General features: G+C 54.6%; 1 protein-coding gene across 1 annotated transcript; it reads right to left on the bottom strand.

Annotated features, from left to right (window-relative positions):
• Positions 1–1,002: 1,002 nt before the first annotated feature.
• WDR81 (WD repeat domain 81) lies at positions 1,003–13,116 on the bottom strand. The gene is made up of 10 exons (XM_067309902.1): positions 9,361–13,116; positions 8,890–8,997; positions 8,527–8,717; positions 6,364–6,554; positions 5,887–6,052; positions 5,547–5,712; positions 4,486–5,184; positions 4,167–4,312; positions 3,788–3,967; positions 1,003–2,803 (listed from the first exon to the last, which is right to left on the bottom strand). Exons 1-10 carry the CDS (start codon positions 12,929–12,931, stop codon positions 2,477–2,479), a joined length of 5,745 nt encoding a protein of 1,914 aa, XP_067166003.1. The 5' UTR covers positions 12,932–13,116; the 3' UTR covers positions 1,003–2,476.
• Between the last annotated feature and the right edge of the window lie 819 nt (positions 13,117–13,935).

Raw genomic sequence — 13,935 nt, 5'->3', positions numbered from 1 at the left:
AAATGACAAGCTCTGAAACTCCCAAGAGCAGAAATAACCTGGGAAGTCTGTTGTCCCTAAGCAGTGGCTCTGCTTTCCTTATGCTCCCTGTGCTAGGAATGTCTTCTTTTATTCGTAGCCTCCAATGAAAACATATGGGTTGGCATTTATTGCCACAGGGCTGTTTTTGGAATTTTCTTTGAAGAGAACTCCAGATACTTACTGTTTATCTCCCAGCTGCTTCTGCTGCAGCGAACGCAAGGCACTGTTTTTTAACAGATGGCAGATGCCCAAGGCCCCGTTGCTGTGTACGCAGGCAGGAAGCCGCAACATTCGGGCTGGGCTGAGCCAAGAGCGGCTGGTACCTCCCCCGGGACACCGCGAGCACCAGAGCCTTGCTGGGGGGGTTGGTCCTGTTACCGGCCCCATGAAACACCCACACCATTCCGGTATAAAAGAAAAGTCTCAGGGAGGCACAGCCCCGGCAGGCAGACCTCCAGCAGCTCTGTCCGGGCTCCACGCAGTTTTGTGCCTCGTGCAGAGGCAATAGTGATGCTTCCCAGCGTGGGATATGGCTTTGCCCACATCCTCAGTATGACAGGAGCCACTAAGGAGCAGCGGAGAATGCTAAAGGGATTGCAAGCTTGCAGTCATCCAGGCTTCCTTGCAATAGCTCTTAGTTCCCAAACTCACTGCAAGCACTGGGAAGGATTGGAGAAGAGACAGGGCTGAGGTCTGCAGCCATAAACTACTTAGGGACATGCCACTACCACATGGGGAAGCTACTGTGAGTGGAAAAGAAAGCAGATCCATGTCCCCATTTAGGAGAGTCCTACCTTCTTACATGCAGAGCATCTTCACAGCATCCCTCCTCCAGCTTTCCTGGGAACACAAGAGGCGGCTGAACACAGAGCCAGGAAAGCCACAGCAAACACCCCCAACCTGCTGTGTTGCACTGCACCGCACTTGGGCACTTCCAGCATGTCCAGCCCGGCACAGAGCTTCCCCACACACTTCTCTGCATCTCTTTCAAAGAGTTTATTAGAAGTAAATATTTACATCTATTGCAAATGGTTAATAGGCAACACGGGACTGAGAGCTCCCTTGGAAGGGAAAGATAGCAAGGGCCAACTGCTCACCTCCCCACCCTCCCTGGAAGCAGAGGGCAGCCTTCCCCTCTGCAGGTGGCTCAGATGAACTAACAGCTCCATGAAAGCCCTTTCCCCTCCCAGGACAACCCACAGCAGGCTCCTCCTCTGCCAGAGATACAAGCTTCCCAGTCCCCTGACGCTAGCTCCAACTAGGCTGAAGGATGGATGGGAAGAAGGCTGCAACAGAATTGAGGCAACTGCTCCTATTGCTGGACCGAAGACAAGAGCAGGGAACAGACAGGCGCATCCCAGTAGGGAAGGTCATGCTGGATTGTGCCCCCTCGGTTTTCACTCTACAGGCAGGTGGGAGCAAAATTGAGCACCTTTTTGCTGTCCTATCCTCCTAATTCGCTACAAGCCTGATCAGCACAAAGGGGAGCGGGGAGGATTAGAAAGAGGATTTATTAAGAGACGCTGTCAGCGCAGCCTTGTTCCACTGCACAAAGAGCACTCCTCACCCCACTGATAAGCATGGGATGCAGTGCTTCTGGGGCAAGAACCAGCAAGAACAGTTCATCCTTATCTCACTACTCCAGGAGCCAAAATCCTCATGGAAGCATCTAGTTCTGTCATCCCTAGAGAGTCATATTCCCATTCCAAACTATCCCTCTGCAGCAGTTCATCCCTAAATGAACCAGTGCAGCAGATGGGTTCATGCCTTGGCTGGCTTCCATTCCTGTCTTTGCCCTGGAACCAGTAAGGTGACAAAAGTGCTCTAGTTAACCTCTCCTCCTCCCATACAGGATCTAACTGGGACTGCAGAACCTAAAGTTAATACAGTGCATCTTCCTGGGCCTTGAACCTACAGACCACACAAGGAGGATATGCCCAGCACCATGCAGCTCCAAAGGTGGCTCCCAGGCCCACATTATGCTATTCTAATAAGACTGTTCAGTGGTTCAGGAGTGGAGAGTGAAGGGTAAGTGCAGATGGTACTAGCTATACTGTTGTATTCTTGTCAAGGGCTACCTCTTACCCCTTGCTGATGGAAGAGGAAGGATAGCCATGGTCCATATTTCTCTGGAGAGCAGCTCACAGTCCCCTGAGGAGTCAGGCACACATGGTATGGAAAGCTCCAGGCCTTTCTGCAGGGGTCACAGTGACCTACAACACCCAACATTTTTCCTAGCAGCAGTAGAGGTTCCTTAATTATGGCTTTTTTTTGTTTTTTAGGATACAGAAAGAGGTTAGAGATGCTTTACTGAGCGCTCACTAACAAGTACACCTCCCTCCTGCATCCTGTGTTCAGAAATGTCTAACTCTGCCTCCTCTGTAAGCAAAGCTGCCAGCTTTCAACTCTACTGCCAGAGCTGTGGAACAGTCACAAGCTCCTGGGCCGGGAGTCGCTATGCCAGGAGGCGTATCACGCCGTTGTCAGAACCCAGCAGGAGATGGCATTTCGTGGGCAGCACAGCCAGGCTGGTCAGAGTACCCCGGAAGTTCTCTGAGCTCAGCTTAGTCGTGCTGATGGGCAGGGCTGACAACTCCAGCATGGAGTAGACACCAATCTTGTTGGCCACGGTGCCAGTCACCACTTCATTGCCGTAGAGGTCAAATGCATGGATGGGTTCAGAGGCAGATTTGTAATGGTGCAAAGGCTTCTGCTCCAGTTCTTTCCAGACAGTCAGGGAATGATCCGAAGAGGAGCTGATTAGCACATTGCCCTCTGCAGCCTGCAGGAGAGGAAGTGCCAGTGAATCAACATTGCTGCAGTAAAAACTGCAAATGAGATTAGCAAGTAGCTGCCAACAGTCCAGTAGTCCCAGTGCAATCACTGCGGACAGTGCCAGCCATTTCCAAGCAGCTGGTGATACTGGGCAGGATTAACAAGGCATCCAGGTGAACACTGCAAGCTGTGGGGCTCTCTGGTAGCTCGCATCCTCCTCTACCACTGTCCAAGTGTCCAAGAGAAGGGCTGTGTCTCTTCTCAACAGCATCCTGATTCGCAACACTAATTCATCAGCTGCTACTACTGCAGTGGGGAAAGAGATTGTCACATGGCCTCCCTCTTCATTAAACCACTTGCCAAATTATCTTCCTTCTCACGGACATGGAATTGGGGGCCCCTTTCACAGTAGTAGACACTCTGCTGAGGGCAGCAGAAGGCTGGAGCTGCCAATTAGTAGAGCTAGTGAGAGGGTAAACAACCCACAGCAGTGAACTTTGTTTAACCCACATTGGGTCAAGGACACTGCAGTCCCAACGCTGCTCCCTGAGGGTGGGTAAATATGGACAAGAGTTATTCATTAGAGCAAGGCTCTCCAAGGGCGGCTGGCAGCCATGAGGAGAAAGCAACACGTTCTCCTCTTCACAGGACACTGGGCTACTCCCTTGCCCCTGCTGCAGAGCACCCAAACCTGCTCAGCAGGGCCTGACACTTGAGAGGGCTGCTCAAGTTGTACCAAGAACACCCATGCACAGCAGTAACCAAAGGGCTGGAGGGCCTAGGCAGCCTCTTAGGGACACAGTGAGGGATGGAGAAAAGCCCAGAGGATGGAGCAGATAAGCCCTGCCAAGCACCAGGTTTCAGAAGGATGCATCACACCTCAGTGGCCTGGTGAGTCTCATGAAGCAGCCCCCAACCTTGATGCCTTGCACTCAATCTTTAACTGCTGTATCTTCAGTGGGGCAACCCTGATCCCAGCTGAACCTCTTACCTTGATCTGCAGGATGTCTCCCTCATGGGCAGGCCACCCCCGCATGATGAGTCCCGTCCTGGTGTCTAGCAGCACAATGAACCCAGAGGAGAAGCCAGCCATAACGCTGCGCCCGTTAGGACTGACAGCCAAGCAGCGGATGAGCCCAGCACTCACACCACTGGCCAGGCGAAATTCATGCTGCAAGAGAGAGAGTCCAGCTACTGGGGGACAAAAGAACTAAGGGGTCCAGCACTGAGGGGACAAGAAACCATGAAGCCCAGCTGGCATTCATGGAGCCATCGCACCTGCCTTCGGACCAGCAGTGATTATGTCACTAAGCACACAGATGCCATGGGGCAGCCTGAAGTGGTGGTTCACAGAGCGACAGACTCCTTACCTGTAGTCCTGGCTTCCTGTGATCAATGAAACGCAGCACAGAGTCTGCGCTGGCCACAGAGATGCTGTGATAGGGAGGAGGCATAGTGGTCACAGCTGTGATGGGGACTTTGCTGTCTAACTCATCAAAAGTCCGGAGAAGTTTGCCTGTGAAAAATGGCAGAGAAGTTACAGCAGTAGATGTATGGAGAAGGCACCCAGCAAATCTCTAGTCTCTATTCTGCTTTTTAGCAGGAGCCACCAGGACTCACTATGGACCTTCTGCCTCTAAAGAGGACTGGGCTAGTACTCCAGCCAGCCATCACCCTTTCCCTTATTACCTGTGAACTGGTCCCAGATGTGCACAGTCCCATCACAGCTCACCACATGCTGCGATGCCTCCAGCTGGCTCACATAGAAAACAGACTTCTTGTGCTCAGTGTACGTGAACCGTGGCGGCACTTCACTGGTACCATCCCCGTAATTGTACAAGGGCCAGAGGCGGACAGTTTTGTCCTTGCTGCCACTAAGAAAGAAGTCCTCACTGCTGAGCGGTGCCACACACTTGATGGCCCCTGAATGCCCTGAGAAACTCTGTAGCTTGATCTGGTGGAAGTGGAAGCGGGGGTCATGTTGGCTCACCCCAATCTCATACTGCCAGTAGGCCAGCCAGTTCCCACACAACATGTGGGTGCTGCGAGGAAGGTCATGCTTCAGGGTATTTTCCTCGTTGGATGAGCTAGGAATAAAGCCATCAGTGACAGCACTGAGGCGAAGTAAGCCAAGACCCTCGCGCTGCGTGTCCACAGGAACCTGGATGCGATTCCCTACCAGCACGCTCCCAAAGGTACCAGAGTGACTGTCCTCATGGTGGCTAGAGAACGGTTCGGCCCCTCGCATATCTTGCTCTGAGCATGCCACGCTCTGTGTTTGTTCTAGGCTAACCACCTGCAAGTTCTTCGGGTTCACGTTCTCCAGGTAGAGGCTGGCCAGCTTCTCAACCAGCGAGTGGTTGGGCACAACCATCCTGATAACATCGCCTGAAAAGAGACAACATGACTCCAAGGGAAGGAATTTCCCCACCTTCATCCTCTACCATCAGCCACAGACCAAGGGCCATCAGAGGGCTGTGAACACAACACCCCCCAAGCCAGCCACATGCGGTTCACAGCCAAACCAGCCTCAAGTCCCAGTGGGCTCCCTGACCCAGCAAGCAGGACGAGCCACAGTGTGAAAGCTGCAGACTTCTCCTAGCAGCCCTACGCCCTCTGACTTCTCCCAGCAGGCCTCCAACTCCCAGAAAGAGTGGTGCTGCCTGTGAGTTCATATCAAGCACATGTGCACAGAGCACACAGCAAGGAGCTCTCAGAAAGCTCAGGAAAAGGAAGTAGCCAAGCCGTACCTAGCAAGCAAGAGAAGGGGATGTAGGTGATGTAGGCCATCTCAGGATTGAACACCTTCTGTAGTTCCATCAGCACTGCTGGATCCAGGGCCAGCAGCTTCCCGTTCAAGAGAGGCACCTCCATCATAGGCACCTCACAGCTGCTCAGTGACTCTGCTGTCAATCCCTAGACAAGAGAAAACAGGGAGACTCCCAAGATCAGACACTCTCACCATATCATGAATTACACAAGCACAGCCTGGGCTGGACATTGCCAACACCCGTACTTGCAGGTATGCCCACCACCTTCCTGCGGCTGTGTACTGCAGGATGGCGGGAGCATCTCTCACACGTCACTGACCTGGTCTTGCAGCTCCTGCAGCAGTGAGAATGCCCCAAAGAAGTTTCTCACAGTGTCACTCAAATGCTGCTGCACCATCTCCTGCCCAATCCGCAGGCAGATCAAGGCAATTAGACTGATTGTCTTAACACACAGGACAATACGGGCCTGGGCACCACTGGGGAAACTGAAGAGGACATCCGTTATCAGTTTGCCCCACAAATAGCCCTTTTTCCCTCCTCTGTTTGATGCTTCCTGCCCTCTCTGTGTTTTCAGACAAGCCAGGGAGACAGTGTTTTCAGCAGGTCTCGGGCGATACAAGCTCTACGTACGTGCTATGTACCAGTGCAAGGAGGTACCCATGGGGTAGGCACAGCTCCACAGTCCCAGAATTCCTAAGGCCCTCACAGAACTATTCCCAAATCCCAGATTTTGAGTTGTGCCAATTCTGGCACAATTCTTCTGAAGGCACAGAGCACAGCAAACTGCAGCACTTACCCAACAGTGGGTGAAGTGAGGGAGCCCAGCACCGGGAGCAGCACCTCCTGGCTGATCTTGGGGAGAATGTCCATGAGTGTGGTGTCCGAGAGACACACCACGATCTTCTGAGTCAGCGTCACAGCAGCCAGCAGCCCTGCCTCCTTCCGACTGTTCAGCCGGCCACCACCAGACCCGCCGCTGGGAGCAACCTGCAAAAGGAGAAGTCCTCCAGTGCCAGCGCTCTCTCTGTGCTCAGGCCACTGTCTCCCCAGCAGGACACAGCAAGGGTGATCCCAGGATCACCGGAGCTCAGCCTCAAAACCAGGCACAGCTGTGCTGGCCACAGCCTGCAGGAGGGAGTCTCAACAGCAACTCCATCTTGCACTCAAGGGGTGAGCCCAAAGATGAGGTATGCTGGGCAGATGTGGATACAAGGGAGAAGCTTGGAGAGAATGGGGCACAACATCCCCAAACTCACACACATCCTCCAGAGAGCATCTCCCTGCAGGATGCTCCCACAGTTGGGAATCTCAGAGGGGAGGCAGATAATCCTGAACCAACCCAAAGGATCACTTGCTTGTACTACAACACCGCAGAACATCATTTGCCAGCACAGGAAGAGGGGAAAGCTGTTACATCCAAGCAACTTATACCAAAAATCAGTGTTTTCATCCCATGCCCTGTTAAGCCTGGATGCACAGACTGTGGAAGAACCATCCCTGCACAGAATATCCAAGGCACAAAATATGGGCAAACTTGCTGCTGACTTCTAGAAATCCAACTGCTGATAACATCACAAGGGAGAAGAGCGCATCGTTTTTTGCTGACAGCGTACCAATGCTGGTTACAGCAACGCCAAACAGCTAACAATGCCAGCAGCAACACTAAAAGATATCTTTCTAGATTGTCCTCTTTCCTAACTAATGCTCCTAGGCAAGTCAAACACCAAAGAAAAGAGAGCCAATAACAAAAACAGCAAACAATCCCCAGTTTCCGCTATATTTCTTGTACACCTGCCATCTTCCAGCTCATCGCAGAGGCTCACAAAATATCCACCCTGCCAAATCCTGCAAGAATAATTGACTTTTTGTCATCCTATTTGTGATCCCCAAGTTTCATTGCTTTAATATCAGGTTGCCAAATGCTGTTCACAGGAATATTAATCCCCCCATCACCCCCGTGCAATAATTTGAGTTAAAAAAAAAAAAAGCAAAGCAGAACAGCTGCAGCTATGATTGCAACTGGGTGGAGAATTATTTTGCTGAAAAATGGGATTTTTTCCCCTGAAAAATCTCCCCTTCACCACTGGAAAAACTGACAATGTTTTTTTTTCTTTAAATGAACAGCTGTGACCCCTTTTCCCTCTAAGTTTAAATTATCAAAAAGCTATTGAAGTTTTCCATTTAAACAAGAATCAGTAACCAAAAGGTTAATAACCACTGAAAAAAGTAATATGAAAAATGAGCCTGTTTAAAACATTCAAAAAAATTTTTGATGAAAAATAGATTTGTTTTTCAACCAGCTGTATTACACATTTTCTTCTTGCTATTCAGCTAAGAATTTCAAGACGAAAAGTCTGCAAGTCTTGCCAGTATGTTTTTTTAATTCAGTTGAAAAACCTCCTTTAACCTCTCCCCAACCTATCCCCTATCTACCCATACAGACCTCTAAAAACACCGGCTCCAGCAATCCCACAGCAGCCTTAGCCGCTCTAACTGCTGATTATCCCAGTCCCACGCTTGTGCCAGCTCTGTTTTGGCACACTCACCCAGCAAAGCAAAAGAGGAGAATATTCAGCCCGTTGCTGAAAGAGGGAAGGAGGGCTTGTGGCAACCAGTGATCAGATGCAGATCCACAGCGGCCTAGGTTTGCTACACAGCAGAGCCCACGTATACAGCCACGCGCTTTGCTGGAAGCAGCCGGGAGCTTGTGGCTGGAGGTGAAAATGCCTCTTCTGGCTGCATCAGCACAGTTCTCAGCCAATGCTCCAGCATGCTCCAACTCAGCCCACACTGGCCCAGAGAGAGTTCAACCGAGCACGAACTTTTATGAAGGAGGCTCCTGATGAGGCTGGACCGTATTTTCTGTGCATCCTCTTGCCTCCTTGTGTTCCCGCAGCTCTGTCCTGGATACAGCTCTCACACCAACATGCACAAGAAGAGGAGAAAAAGTAATACTAACCAGGTAGCTGATGTAGGGCAGGTACTGGTAGGTGAGGACAGGCTCTCCATACAGGTAAGCCACATGCACAAGACAGGCCAGCACTGGCTTGGACACCTGATCTCCCAGCACTGGCCGTTTTTGGTAGATATTTCCTGCACTCAGGGGCCCATTCTCATCATTGCTTGGTACAAACTGCTGCCTGGTGGGGCCTGCCAAGAGACAACATCATGAGTTGAAGCAGCAGACTACACCCAAGCCACAAGACACTCAGCCTGGGTGCTGCGTGCTCTCCACAGCTGCAGGCAGAGAGCAGGGCACACAGCAGATGACTTTGGGGCACAGCCCACCCCAGGACCCTGGGGTCAGAGGAGCAGACATTACCGATGTAGCAGGATGTGAGCAGACGGAGCAGGTTCCTGGCGATGAACCGTGACGTTACAGTAGGGCCCAGCTTGGCTGAGAGCCACCTCACCATCTTACAGGTTGTGTCTGCAAAACAAAAACAGTCACAAGCACAGAGCCTGGCACGCTGCAGATTAGCTATCACCCGGCTGCTTCCCAGCCCCTGCCTGCCCAGCAGTTAGCTCCCTGGGCTGGTTTATCGGCAAACCGTGCAGAGCTGTGCTTTCACCCAACACCTCCTACTGCAACAGCCTTGCAGCCATGTCAGGGTGCCCCCACACTTCAGTGTGGATCTGACCTTTTACACTGCTTTTATTACTGTTCCCAAGCTGGGACTACAGACACCCCCAAATCTGGATCCTCTTTTACTGGACAGGACTGTCTCTCCCTTTATCCCACACACTGCTTTGCTAGGTACAACAGAAAGGCTACACGCAAGCAGGGCCTTACCCAGGAGTATTGTCTGCTCTTTGTCATCAGAGTGGTCTGGCAGCTCCTCTCCCTCTCCATCCTCTGGCTCACTGTTGTCATTAGCCAGAGTGACATCCACAGAGGCACCAGCATCCACGGGCAGAGTCAGCTCTATATCAACTGCAGTGTCATCATGCTCCTCTTCTTCATGCTCATCCCCCTCCTCCTCCTCTGAGTCCTCACTCTGTTTCAGATCCTGGCTGCTGTCCATTGACTTCAAGCTGCTCTTGTCCTTCTGGGAATCCCCATCCGCAGGTCTGTCCTCCCCCAGTGACACTTCACTGGCACTGCTCTTGTCACTCAGCCGCCCAAGACTGAGCGATTCCTGCTCCTGGGGCTGCAGGGACTCCCCAACATAAAGGCCGCTCTGGAAGTCCTCGCTCTCAGGCAGGTAGGCTTGGTCGTGGAAGCTGACACCAGAGGTGTAGTCGAGGAGGTCAAGTGCAGCAGAGCTGTGATCCACGTCCATTTTGATCTCCTCCCCAAACACACATGACACCGGGCTGTCCCCTCCACTTTCATCATCTTCAGCTGTGCCAAGAAGGGATTTGCTCTCCTCGCGCGAGCTCTCAATGCCAACGAGAATCTGCAGGATGTGTGGCAGCAGGTTCAAGAGGAAGGACTGCAGCCCCAGGCGCACTATTAACTGAGCGACAAAGCAGTCTGTATAGAGGTAGAACCTGCCATGGCGATAGCAGGGGGTTTCATATGCTCCGATCAACGGCTTGAGCAGGTATTTATTGGCATTCTTAGGACCCAGGGATTTAGCTATAGGTTCAAAGAGATACCATGCTGCGTAGACAGCGGTATTCTCCTCGGACATCAGAGATAATATGAAAGGCAGAAGAATCTCCAAGCCCTCAGGAGTGATTTCAGAAAGGATACCCTCTAGCTGCTGCCACAGCTGGAAAACGAGTTCCCGGCCCTGACCTTCATCCTCTACTTTCTTTGCCTGGTAGGTGAAAATGAATTTGTGCAGAGTTGGGAAGTATGTGGGGAAGGGAACAATGGAGCTGAAGGGGCTGAGGAGCTGTGTGGGACAAGGTGGGGGGAGACCCTCGGAAATGGGTTTGTATTCAAACAACCACACTGTGCCCTTTCCCCTCCTGGTTTTTAGAAGCTTCTCCACAGGCACACTCAGCTGCAGCAGGACATGCAGCACATGCTGGAGTGGGGCTGGGATCTCCTTGGGATGGTAGCGGCACAGATTACGCACCATCAGGAACCGCTCCAACAGGGATGCATCGGGCTTCGAAGGGCGAATCCTTGGTGCAAATATTATCTCAGCTACCAGGATGCCCAAAGCTTGCATATCCCTTTGGAAGAAGTCTGAGAGACCCAAAGGTTGCTCTTTGCACGGCTGCTCCATCAACTGCATTTCGCTGCTTAAGCCTTTAACCAAGAAATTGTCCAGTTTCTCCAGTTCTTCCAGGGCCTGGAGTGGATTGAAGCCTTCAGGAAGTGTGATCTTCATGCCATCTCTGTCAGCCTGATCCACAGCACCTGCCTTGCTCCGACGGAGAGGTCGGACACCTGAGGTTTTGCCTTCTGTGGCATACGCAGGGAGGTTGGAGGGCTGTGCTGAAGGCATAGTGGTACCAGGCTGTTCAGCAGCTCTACCAGGAGCAGAAATTGAATCCAGGGCTTCCGTGCCTTGCTCTAAATCATCCTCTCCAGTGATGGGTTTCTCCCCAGACCAGCTGGTTTCACTAGGAATAGCCTCCAGGACCAGCCCATTAACTGCATCAGTCACCTGGCCCTGGAGGTCCTCCAAAAACACAGTCTCCCTGATATTCTGGAGAAGAGGCCGAGCAATGGTTGGAGCTTCAGCAGGTGTGTAGGCAGGTCCCACCATGCGCCTGGGATGCGGCTGGTCGAAGAGCTGCACAACCCCATAGGTTGTCAGATGTGTGTGGTTGTCTACTAGATGGAGGCAAACATTCTTCTCCTTGACAGCATCCTTCCCCAGCAGCTTGTATCCAAAAGTGAGATCAATCCAGTGGTGGAGATCCTGAGAGACTTCCCGACTCTCAAGCAGCATGCGGTGGACTTCAATGAACTCCTCATAGGAGCTGCACCAGGATGGCACATCCAGGTCAGGCATGTCGGGATGGATGGATCGGAAGATTGAGGGGTCTGTATAAAACTCAGGGATGCACTCATCCGGAGTCCAGCTCTGCATGCGCTCCATGCTGGCTGGATACTCATTGGGTTCCCACTGGGACCTCACATGGCAGCACAGGACTGCCTTGGGTGTTCTCCGAGCCGTGTACACATAGTAGGTGATATCTGAAAGGACATCAGAGATGTGATGGGGGACATGAAGCTGCTCCCCACTTGTTCCACCAGCAACAAACGCCTGCTTGGTCATCTCATAGGTGAAGTCCAGTTGCTTGTCTCCCTTGTTGAGACGGAACTTGGATTTCCTTAGGTCCCTGAACTTGCCATTTTTGGTGGTGAAGTCCACCACCCACGGAAGAACCGGGTGGTAATTGGGGTCTCCCATTCTCCTCCCTGCCAAACTGTTTAAACGCATAAGGTAGTCAAAGTTGCTGACTCGCCCATGTACCCACTGTAATACCAGGTCCCGGAGGTCCTTCTGGCAGGCTGTGCAGCCAGCCTCCTTCACTTGTGCACCAGTGCTGCTTTCCTCACTCGTTTGTTTCAAACCAGTTTCCAGATGCTCTTTTTCCTTCTTTGGTCTCTCATACTCACTGAAGTTCACTCTGAGCTGGCTGCACAGCTTCTCATCCACAACCACGTCGCGAAGGGAGAAGGCACCACAAGCCAGACCTGCCTGGTGACAGGCCCTCATGGCCTGCAGCACATGGAAGAGGAGGAAGAGGATTTTGGCATGGCTATTGGTGAGCTTGGCCGGGCTGAAAGTCACGATGTCATGCAAACAGTGCTGCACATAAGGGAAGATGACGTACAGCATGTCAGCTGACTCCAGGAGGGCTTCTGCTTGAAGCACGTTGGGGCAGGAGGGCATTCCCTTCACGGCTGCAACACCGTCTTTGGCAGGGGACGCGCTGAGCGCGCTCTTGCCCACCTGAAGGACAGGGCAGCCGTAAGCTTTCTGGAGGGCGGCCCTGAGCGCATCCAGGGCCTGCACGGTGGGCGGCTCGTGAGCGTGGCAGTAGGGCCGCACGTACAGGCAGTGAGCTCGGCCCCACAGGTTCCGGTAGTTCTGGGAGGCGACGTTCTGCATGAACCCGTGCAGCGTCTCCCAGCCGCCGTCACGCTGGTCCGAGGGGCCGTGCTGCACGCGGAGGGGGTAGCTCAGCCTGTCCTTCCGCAGCCCGTGGATCTCCACCCGGGTCCAGCCAGCGGGCAGCTTCTGCACGGAGTGCTGGAGGAAGGTCCTCACCTCCACGTCGCTCAGCCCCTCGGGCCGCGGGCAGAGGCTGGGCAGCGCGCGGCGCTCTTTGAGGCTCGCCAGCCATTTCACGGGGACGAAGGCGGTGACGCGAGTCCCCTCCGCGGCGGCAGCCAGCTGCCGGCGGTCGATGTTCAGGTCCTTCTCCACGCTCTGAAGGAAGCCCTCCATCCTGGCTCGGCCCCCGGCCTCCCTGCAGGAGAAACGCAGCCCGGAGAAGCCGCGGGTGAGCCGGCAAGCGGGGCGCCCCCCTGCCCTCCTCGCCGACCCCGCTCCTGCGCGGAAGCCCGAATTCCCCTGCCCGGCAGGCACCACGCAGCAAAGCCTCGCTCCCCCCTTACAACCCAGGGGGGAAAAAAAGAAAAAAAAAAGGAAAAAAAAAAAGAAAAAAGAAGGGAAAGGCTGTTGTTAGGAGCCTGCTCCAAAGAGGTTATATCCAGCTGGGGCTGACTGGGGGGACGTGGTGCAGCCCCAGGGCGGGGGACGGGACGGGTGGCAGCCCCGGGGGGGGTGGAAGGGGGCAGGGACCCCGGCGCAGCCCCACCGCGCTGCCCCACACCCGGGGACCCCCGCAGAGCCCGGCCGGGGGGACCCCGCCACCACCCCCCGGGGCCTCCCGCCGAGCCCGGGCCGGGCCGGGCGTTACCTGGCGGCGGCGGCGGCGGCGGGCCGGGCCCGGCGGGCCCTCAGCCGCGGCGGGCGGCGGCGGCGGCGGCGGCAGCGCGGGCCCCGGCCATGTTGATCAGGTGACGGCGGTCACATGCGGCGGCGCCATGTGGCCGCGCCGGGGCCGGGGCCGGGGCCGCCGCGCCGACCCCCCGGCGGAGCCGCCCCGAGGCCCCCGGCCCGGCTCGGCTCGGCTTGGCTCAGCTCGGCCCCGGTGGGCGCGGGGCGACCCCCACCGGCGCCTCGAGGCCTCCCCAGGGCTGCACCCCCCGGCCCCGGCCCCGGCCCCCCTCCCGGCGGCTGCGCCCAGGCCGCGGCGGGCGGCTGCGGTCGTGGCTGTGCCGGGGGGCTGGCGCGGAAACGGCAGTTCCTCCCTCCGGCTGCGCTGAGGCAAGCCGGCATCGCCCTCCGGCATCGCCTGCTGCCCCCCAGCATCGCCCTCCGGCATCGCCCGCCGCCCCCCGGCATCGCCCTCTGGCATCACCCGCCACCCTCCCGCATCGCCCTCC

Source organism: Apteryx mantelli, chromosome 22, assembly GCF_036417845.1.
Source record: "Apteryx mantelli isolate bAptMan1 chromosome 22, bAptMan1.hap1, whole genome shotgun sequence".
Taxonomy (NCBI): Eukaryota; Metazoa; Chordata; class Aves; order Apterygiformes; family Apterygidae; genus Apteryx; species Apteryx mantelli.
This window is presented reverse-complemented; position numbering and strand designations above follow the sequence as displayed.

Coding starts and splice junctions, on each gene's coding strand:
- WDR81 (XM_067309902.1), bottom strand. CDS start 12,931: ATGGAGGGCTTCCTTCAGAGCGTGGAGAAGGACCTGAACATCGACCGC. Junction 5,713..5,886: donor TGCAGGAGCTGCAAGACCAG/GTCAGTGACGTG, acceptor TCTCTTGTCTAG/GGATTGACAGCAGAGTCACT. Junction 5,185..5,546: donor CCCCTTCTCTTGCTTGCTAG/GTACGGCTTGGC, acceptor GTCTCTTTTCAG/GCGATGTTATCAGGATGGTT.